Source organism: Penaeus vannamei, chromosome 23 (assembly GCF_042767895.1).
Source record: "Penaeus vannamei isolate JL-2024 chromosome 23, ASM4276789v1, whole genome shotgun sequence".
NCBI lineage: Eukaryota > Metazoa > Arthropoda > Malacostraca > Decapoda > Penaeidae > Penaeus > Penaeus vannamei.
The window spans coordinates 5,420,001-5,430,000 of NC_091571.1; the positions used below are offsets into that span (position 1 = coordinate 5,420,001).

A 10,000-nucleotide genomic window follows, 5' to 3' on the forward strand; every position below is an offset into this window, starting at 1 on the left:
TATATATATATATATATATATATATATATATATATATATATATATATATATATATATATATATGCAGAAATATGATATTAAAAATATACACTATTACCATATATAAAAACAGAGTTTAAGCTTTATATGTTTTCGTTTGAATAGGGCTACGGCTAAGAAGAGCGAGGTTCAGGTTTATCTTTCGTATGTGTACATTTTTATGCGATATGTCATGTAAGGCTTGTTACTGTTTTTCTTATATCATTAATGCTTTAATCTTGGGCCTTATGTCTCGGTAACAGGTTTTTATGGCCTATCCTCTTTGATTTATAGAAACTTTTCGATATAAAAGAATGGCATCGTCTCACATGTTCAAAATATAAAATTTATTTTTGACTAGACAGATACTGTTTTTTCTTTTTAACGACCACAGGGAGAGAGAGAGAGAGAGAGAGAGAGAGAGAGAGAGAGAGAGAGAGAGAGAGAGAGAGAGAGAGAGAGAGAGAGAGAGAGAGAGAGAGAGAGAGAGAGATTTTAATGATTGTGATTATCATTACCATTAGTACTATTATCGTTATTATTATAATCATTATCCTCCATCTCCTTCGCTACATCACGCCCCATCATGAGTTATTTTTTTCCGTATTATTATTGTTGTTTTTTCAATGATTGTCATCACTATCACCCTTAATATCATTATTGTTATCATTATTATTCTATTACCCTTCCCGTTATCCTCACGATCCTTATTACTATTATTATCATCATTAAAATTATCATAAGCAATATTTGAGTAGGTCATTTGCCGGGAATCGATTTTTTTTCATTAACCGTTGGGGCATTATTGACCAGTGCTGCCACCTTGCTGTTGTCTGTATAACTAATACCAACACGCTGCAGTTTCCCTCCAGCAGAGGTGGCGAGTTCGAATCCCCAAACTTCTGCACCTAATTTTTTTCTTCTTTTTCTCCCCCGTGGAACCTTGCTCTTCTTGTTTCTTTCTTCATCAGCCGAATCCTAACTTGAATGGAGATTCCACCAAAGTGCTGTGGTGGCACAATAAATTTAAGATAAAACTCGACAAAGATAGAATGGACCTTAAAACGCGAAAAAGTATTATAGAAGGATCTCAACAGTGTGCTTCCCCGTTTTCCTATTAATTCTGCCATTTTCTGTGATGAGCAGGTTACTGTGTACCAGCCAACAAGAATTGATAAGACCGATAATCAAGAAATATATTAGGAGATGCGGTACAGATATAAAATATTATTTAATATTAGTAGGGTTGTCACTGCCGTTACTATTTATAAGTAACATTGTTGTTACTGTGCAATTGTGAATAATTGTTAATTATATTGTTATTGTCATTGTTATCATTACTGTTATCATTGTTGTTATTGTTATTTTCATCATTATCATTATTATCATTATTATTATCATTGCCATCATCATCATCATCATCCTTATTCTTATTAATATTATCATTAAAATCTTATACAGATAAGAGTTCTATTATACATGTGTGTGTGTTTATATATTGTGCGTGTATGTGAAAAAAAACATACTATCGGTAAATGCTTAAAATGTTCCTTTAGATGTTTGCGTTTTTTTTCTTTTCTTTTTTTTTTTAATTAGCTGTGCTGTAAATCCTTTTGATTTATTTTCGTTGCTATCTTTATTCATGTTTGCTGGCACTGCAAATGCACGATAACTTTTTATGATTACAGAAAATGGGTACATTGTAAGAGAAAACGGGGAAGCCCTGTATTGAGAATTTTTATAATAGTTTTCTGTGTTTTAACTGCAATTTGGTGAGGTTAGGTTAGGTTAGGTTAGGCTCAAATTTGACCAGGAGACTCCAAATTTCGTTTTCTTACATAAGATTTATATTAAATCAGTTTAATGGAGGTTAGATTACATTAGCTGGAATTTGGTGAGGTTAGGTTAGGTTAGATTAGGTTAGGTTAGGCTCAAATTTGACCAGGAGACTCCAAATTTCGTTTTCTTACATAAGGTTTATATTAAATCAGTTTAATGGAGGTTAGGTTACATTAAGGTTCAATTTTTATTTCTATCAAGTTTCATTTGATTCTCATAAGTTCTGTTCTTTAAAAAATACATTTTTGTTCAATAAACTGTATCGTGGCTCCTTTTCAATGTTGAACTTTCAATTTTTGATTTATTCTTGGTGCACAGTAAGCTGCTTTTTGGTGTGTGTGAATATATATATTGATATTTATATATATATATATATATATATATATATATATATATATATATATATATATATATATATATATATATATATATATATGCGTGTGTTTTATTAATTCTCATGTTCGCAGGTATAAGCAATAAACAGATCTATTTATCACAGAAAATGGGTAAAGTTAAAGGAAAACGTGGATGCGCAGTGTTGAGAATCTCTGATGATAGATTTCGGTGTTTTATAATCAACTTGAGAGTCAAGTCTGTCTGCTTATCTAGAGGCTTCTATTTTCATCCTATTTCTCTATTTTTTTATTTAGATGTATCAAGGATTTTATTTTTTACTTTTAGTTTTTACTTGTTTTTATATCTGCAGTTGGGCTATTTCATGTAGACCGAGAGAAAAAGAAAGATACACTTAAAGTTATCTACTAAGGTTAATTTTCGAGGTTTCTAATAGATACGGTAATTTTAGCCACAGTCAATTCAATTTTCTTTTCTTTTTTTCTTTATATATGAATACTATGGCTGATTTTACTTTATAAGATTATGCATATGGACAATGGAATTTAAGGAAGTAAAAATCCTCCCAAAATATAAGACATCAATATCCAAAAAGATATATCACGTGATCTGCCATTTTTGGAGACTCCTTGAGAAAAAATTGGTCTCTAATTTGATCAAGATATTATTGATCACAACAACAATAACAATGTCAATATTAGATGTTGATAGTAATAAGAAAAAAGTCACTAACAACAGCAAAAATCACCAGTATGTATGATGATTTTGATAATAATTCCCTCTCTCTCTCTCTCTCTCTCTCTCTCTCTCTCTCTCTCTCTCTCTCTCTCTCTCTCTCTCTCTCTCTCTCTCTCTCTCTCTCTCTCTCTCTCTCTAAAATAGGGGATTTGTGGATTTTCCAGGTCGTCTTCGAAATATCTAAATATATGCATATATTATATGTAATATTTATATATTTGTATATATAGATGTTATATATATATATATATATATATATATATATATATATATATATATTAGTAAAATAGACCTTAAGCGGTAAAATATATCACAGATCGAGAGAAAAATATTAACGACTTTGGAAATCTCATTTATGAAGTACAACAAAGGATTCCAGTATCCCCCCCCTCTCTTCCCCCCCCCCCAAAAAAAAAAGATAATGAAAAAAAAATCATTTTCGAAATTAGATATACAGGCGTCAGGTAAAGAAAAGATCTCTTTTTATATGAACTAATCATGATGATAAGGATCACAACAGCAATGATAAGAATGGAATTAAATTTCAATGATGTTGGTGATAAACAATTGTATTATTAAGGTTACCTTTTCCAACTCTTTCTCTTTTTCTTTCACTATCTGCCACTATCTTTTTTTCTATCTGTTTGCCTGCCTGGCACCCCCACAGTGAAGCTATGTGTCCTACCCCTCATACTCTGTGCACCCCCACAGTGAAGCTGTCTAAGTGTCCTGTGCCCCCATACCCTATGCACCCCCACAGTGAAGCTGTCTTGTGTCCCCATACCCTGTGCACCCCCACAGTGAAGCTGTCTTGTGTCCCCATACCCTATGCACCCCCACAGTGAAGCTGTCTTGTGCCCCATACCCTATGCGCCCCCACAGTGAAGCTGTCTTGTGTCCCCATACCCTACGCACCCCCACAGTGAAGCTGTCTTGTGCCCCCATACCCTACGCACCCCCACAGTGAAGCTGTCTTGTGTCCCCATACCCTATGCACCTCCACAGTGAAGCTGTCTTGTGCCCCCATACCCTACGCACCCCCACAGTGAAGCTGTCTTGTGCCCCATACCCTACGCACCCCCACAGTGAAGCTATCTTGTGTCCCCATACCCTACGCAACCCCCACAGTGAAGCTGTCTATGTGTCCTGTGCCCCCGTACCCTATGCACCCCCACACTGAAGCTGTCTTGTGCCCCCATACCCTACGCACCCCCACAGTGAAGCTGTCTTGTGCCCCCATACCCTACGCACCCCCACAGTGAAGCTGTCTTGTGTCCCCATACCCTACGCACCCCCACAGTGAAGCTGTCTTGTGCCCCTGTACCCTATGCACCCCCACAGTGAAGCTGTCTTGTGTCCCCATACCCTACGCACCCCCACAGTGAAGCTGTCTTGTGTCCCCATACCCTACGCAACCCCCACAGTGAAGCTGTCTATGTGTCCTGTGCCCCCGTACCCTATGCACCCCCACAGTGAAGCTGTCTTGTGCCCCATACCCTACGCACCCCCACAGTGAAGCTGTCTTGTGTCCCCATACCCTACGCACCCCCACAGTGAAGCTGTCTTGTGTCCCCATACCCTACGCACCCCCACAGTGAAGCTGTCTTGTGCCCCATACCCTACGCACCCCCACAGTGAAGCTGTCTTGTGTCCCCATACCCTACGCACCCCCACAGTGAAGCTGTCTTGTGCCCCATACCCTACGCACCCCCACAGTGAAGCTGTCTTGTGTCCCCATACCCTACGCACCCCCACAGTGAAGCTGTCTTGTGTCCCCATTCCCTACCCACCCCATACCCTACGCACCCCCACAGTGAAGCTGTCTTGTGCCCCATACCCTACGCACCCCCACAGTGAAGCTGTCTTGTGTCCCCATACCCTACGCACCCCCACAGTGAAGCTGTCTTGTGTCCCCATACCCTACGCACCCCCACAGTGAAGCTGTCTTGTGTCCCCATACCCTACGCACCCTCACAGTGAAGCTGTCTTGTGTCCCCATACCCTACGCACCCCCACAGTGAAGCTGTCTTGTGTCCCCATACCCTACGCACCCCCACAGTGAAGCTGTCTTGTGTCCCCATACCCTACGCACCCTCACAGTGAAGCTGTCTTGTGTCCCCATACCCTACGCACCCCCACTGTGAAGCTGTCTTGTGTCCCCATACCCTACGCACCCTCACAGTGAAGCTGTCTTGTGTCCCCATACCCTACGCACCCCCACAGTGAAGCTGTCTTGTGTCCCCATACCCTACACACCCCCACAGTGAAGCTGTCTTGTGTCCCCATACCCTACGCACCCTCACAGTGAAGCTGTCTTGTGTCCCCATACCCTACACACCCTCACAGTGAAGCTGTCTTGTGTCCCCATACCCTACGCACCCCCACAGTGAAGCTGTCTTGCGTCCCCATACCCTACGCACCGCCACAGTGAAGCTGTCTTGTGTCCCCATACCCTACGCACCCTCACAGTGAAGCTGTCTTGTGTCCCCATACCCTACGCACCCTCACAGTGAAGCTGTCTTGTGTCCCCATACCCTACGCACCCTCACAGTGAAGCTGTCTTGTGACCCCATACCCTACGCACCCTCACAGTGAAGCTGTCTATATGTCCTGTGCCCCCATACCCTACGCACCCTCACAGTGAAGCTGTCTTGTGTCCCCATACCCTACGCACCCCCACAGTGAAGCTGTCTTGTGTCCCCATACCCTACGCACCCCCACAGTGAAGCTGTCTTGCGTCCCCATACCCTACGCACCCCCACAGTGAAGCTGTCTTGTGTCCCCATACCCTACGCACCCTCACAGTGAAGCTGTCTTGTGTCCCCATACCCTACGCACCCTCACAGTGAAGCTGTCTTGTGTCCCCATACCCTACGCACCCCCACAGTGAAGCTGTCTTGTGTCCCCATACCCTACGCACCCCCACAGTGAAGCTGTCTTGTGTCCCCATACCCTACGCACCCCCACAGTGAAGCTGTCTTGTGTCCCCATACCCTACGCACCCCCACAGTGAAGCTGTCTTGTGTCCCCATACCCTACGCACCCCCACAGTGAAGCTGTCTTGTGTCCCCATACCCTACGCACCCCCACAGTGAAGCTGTCTTGTGTCCCCATACCCTACGCACCCCCACAGTGAAGCTGTCTTGTGTCCCCATACCCTACGCACCCTCACAGTGAAGCTGTCTTGTGCCCCATACCCTACGCACCCCCACAGTGAAGCTGTCTTGTGTCCCCATACCCTACGCACCCCCACAGTGAAGCTGTCTTGTGTCCTCATACCCTACGCACCCCCACAGTGAAGCTGTCTTGTGCCCCATACCCTACGCACCCCCACAGTGAAGCTGTCTTGTGTCCCCATACCCTACGCACCCCCACAGTGAAGCTGTCTTGTGCCCCATAGCCTACGCACCCCCACAGTGAAGCTGTCTTGTGTCCCCATACCCTACGCACCCCCACAGTGAAGCTGTCTTGTGTCCCCATACCCTACGCATCCCCACAGTGAAGCTGTCTTGCGTCCCCATACCCTACGCACCCCCACAGTGAAGCTGTCTTGTGTCCCCATACCCTACGCACCCCCACAGTGAAGCTGTCTTGTGTCCCCATACCCTACGCACCCCCACAGTGAAGCTGTCTAAGTGTCCTGTGCCCCCATACCCTACGCACCCTCACAGTGAAGCTGTCTTGTGACCCCATACCCTACGCATCCCCACAGTGAAGCTGTCTAAGTGTCCTGTGCCCCCATACCCTACGCACCCCCACAGTGAAGCTGTCTTGTGCCCCCATACCCTACGCACCCTCACAGTGAAGCTGTCTTGTGCCCCCATACCCTACGCACCCCCACAGTGAAGCTGTCTAAGTGTCCTGTGCCCCCATCCCCTACGCACCCTCACAGTGACGCTGTCTTGTGCCCCCATACCCTACGCACCCCCACAGTGAAGCTGTCTTGTGCCCCCATACCCTACGCACCCCCACAGTGAAGCTGTCTTGTGACCCCATACCCTACGCATCCCCACAGTGAAGCTGTCTAAGTGTCCTGTGCCCCCATACCCTACGCACCCCCACAGTGAAGCTGTCTTGTGACCCCATACCCTACGCATCCCCACAGTGAAGCTGTCTTGTGTCCCCATACCCTATGCACCCTCACAGTGAAGCTGTCTTGTGCCCCCATACCCTACGCACCCCCACAGTGAAGCTGTCTAAGTGTCCTGTGCCCCCATACCCTATGCACCCTCACAGTGAAGCTGTCTTGTGCCCCCATACCCTACGCACCCCCACAGTGAAGCTGTCTAAGTGTCCTGTGCCCCCATACCCTATGCACCCTCACAGTGAAGCTGTCTTGTGACCCCATACCCTACGCACCCCCACAGTGAAGCTGTCTAAGTGTCCTGTGCCCCCATACCCTATGCACCCTCACAGTGAAGCTGTCTTGTGCCCCCATACCCTACGCACCCCCACAGTGAAGCTGTCTAAGTGTCCTGTGCCCCCATACCCTACGCACCCCCACAGTGAAGCTGTCTAAGTGTCCTGTGCCCCCATACCCTACGCACCCTCACAGTGAAGCTGTCTTGTGCCCCCATACCCTACGCACCCCCACAGTGAAGCTGTCTTGTGCCCCATACCCTACGCACCCCCACAGTGAAGCTGTCTTGTGTCCCCATACCCTACGCACCCTCACAGTGAAGCTGTCTTGTGTCCCCATACCCTACGCACTCTCACAGTGAAGCTGTCTTGTGTCCCCATACCCTACACACCCCCACAGTGAAGCTGTCTTGCGTCCCCATACCCTACGCACCCCCACAGTGAAGCTGTCTTGTGTCCCCATACCCTACGCACCCCCACAGTGAAGCTGTCTATGTGTCCTGTGCCCCCGTACCCTATGCACCCCCACAGTGAAGCTGTCTTGTGTCCCCATACCCTACGCACCCTCACAGTGAAGCTGTCTTGTGCCCCATACCCTACGCACCCTCACAGTGAAGCTGTCTATGTGTCCTGTGCCCCCATACCCTACGCACCCCCACAGTGAAGCTGTCTTGTGCCCCATACCCTACGCACCTCCACAGTGAAGCTGTCTTGTGCCCCATACCCTATGCACCCTCACAGTGAAGCTGTCTATGTGTCCTGTGTCCCCATACCCTACGCACCCCCACAGTGAAGCTGTCTTGTGCCCCATACCCTACGCACCCCCACAGTGAAGCTGTCTTGTGTCCCCATACCCTACGCACCCTCACAGTGAAGCTGTCTTGTGTCCCCATACCCTACGCACCCCCACAGTGAAGCTGTCTTGTGTCCCCATACCCTACGCACCCCCACAGTGAAGCTGTCTTGTGTCCCCATACCCTACGCACCCTCACAGTGAAGCTGTCTTGTGCCCCATACCCTACGCACCCCCACAGTGAAGCTGTCTTGTGTCCCCATACCCTACGCACCCCCACAGTGAAGCTGTCTTGTGTCCTCATACCCTACGCACCCCCACAGTGAAGCTGTCTTGTGTCCCCATACCCTACGCACCCCCACAGTGAAGCTGTCTATGTGTCCTGTGCCCCCGTACCCTATGCACCCCCACAGTGAAGCTGTCTTGTGTCCCCATACCCTACGCACCCCCACAGTGAAGCTGTCTTGTGTCCCCATACCCTATGTACCCTCACAGTGAAGCTGTCTTGTGCCCCCATACCCTGTGCACCCCCACAGTGAAGCTGTCTATGTGTCTTGTGTCCCCATACCCTACGCACCCCCACAGTGAAGCTGTCTTGTGCCCCCATACCCTACGCACCCCCACAGTGAAGCTGTCTTGTGTCCCCATACCCTACGCACCCCCACAGTGAAGCTGTCTATGTGTCCTGTGCCCCTGTACCCTACGCACCCCCACAGTGAAGCTGTCTTGTGTCCCCATACCCTACGCACCCCCACAGTGAAGCTGTCTTGTGCCCCCATACCCTACGCACCCCCACAGTGAAGCTGTCTATGTGTCCTGTGCCCCCATACCCTATGCACCCTCACAGTGAAGCTGTCTATGTGTCCTGTGCCCCCGTACCCTACACACCCTCACAGTGAAGCTGTCTAGCGCCCCCATACCCTACGCACCCCCACAGTGAAGCTGTCTGTGTGTCCTGTGCCCCCGTACCCTGTGCACCCCCACAGTGAAGCTGTCTTGTGCCCCCATACCCTACACACCCTCACAGTGAAGCTGTCTATGTGTCCTGTGCCCCCATACCCTATGCACCCCCACAGTGAAGCTGTCTTGTGACCCCATACCCTACGCACCCTCACAGTGAAGCTGTCTTGTGTCCCCATACCCTACACACCCCCACAGTGAAGCTGTCTTGCGTCCCCATACCCTACGCACCCCCACAGTGAAGCTATCTTGTGTCCCCATACCCTACGCACCCCCACAGTGAAGCTGTCTATGTGTCCTGTGCCCCCGTACCCTATGCACCCCCACTGTGAAGCTGTCTTGTGTCCCCATACCCTACGCACCCTCACAGTGAAGCTGTCTTGTGCCCCATACCCTACGCACCCTCACAGTGAAGCTGTCTATGTGTCCTGTGCCCCCATACCCTAAGCACCCCCACAGTGAAGCTGTCTTGTGTCCCCATACCCTACGCACCCCCACAGTGAAGCTGTCTTGTGTCCCCATACCCTATGCACCCTCACAGTGAAGCTGTCTTGTGCCCCCATACCCTGTGCACCCCCACAGTGAAGCTGTCTATGTGTCTTGTGTCCCCATACCCTACACACCCCCACAGTGAACCTGTCTTGTGCCCCCATACCCTACGCACCCCCACAGTGAAGCTGTCTTGTGTCCCCATACCCTACGCACCCCCACAATGAAGCTGTCTATGTGTCCTGTGCCCCTGTACCCTACGCACCCCCACAGTGAAGCTGTCTTGTGTCCCCATACCCTATGCACCCCCACAGTGAAGCTGTCTATGTGTCCTGTGCCCCCATACCCTACACACCCTCACAGTGAAGCTGTCTATGTGTCCTGTGCCCCCATACCCTACACACCCTCACAGTGAAGCTGTCTATGTGTCCTGTGCCCGCGTACCCTATG

The 10,000-nt window shown here is 48.1% G+C and overlaps 1 protein-coding gene across 1 annotated transcript in view; it reads left to right on the plus strand.

Moving 5' to 3' along the window:
- Positions 1–3,940: 3,940 nt before the first annotated feature.
- The window catches only part of LOC138865913 (uncharacterized), a 7,089-nt gene continuing 1,029 nt past the window's right edge, over positions 3,941–10,000 (plus strand). The window contains exons 1-12 of the mRNA XM_070137394.1: positions 3,941–3,953; positions 4,036–4,207; positions 4,291–4,461; positions 6,752–6,922; positions 7,750–7,887; positions 7,975–8,097; positions 8,425–8,567; positions 8,949–8,996; positions 9,039–9,143; positions 9,342–9,443; positions 9,644–9,745; positions 9,963–10,000. The exon at positions 9,963–10,000 is cut by the window's right edge and continues 329 nt beyond it. Coding sequence (XP_069993495.1) covers positions 3,941–3,953; positions 4,036–4,207; positions 4,291–4,461; positions 6,752–6,922; positions 7,750–7,887; positions 7,975–8,097; positions 8,425–8,567; positions 8,949–8,996; positions 9,039–9,143; positions 9,342–9,443; positions 9,644–9,745; positions 9,963–10,000 — 1,326 coding nt within the window. The remainder of the gene's footprint in view (positions 3,954–4,035; positions 4,208–4,290; positions 4,462–6,751; positions 6,923–7,749; positions 7,888–7,974; positions 8,098–8,424; positions 8,568–8,948; positions 8,997–9,038; positions 9,144–9,341; positions 9,444–9,643; positions 9,746–9,962) is intronic.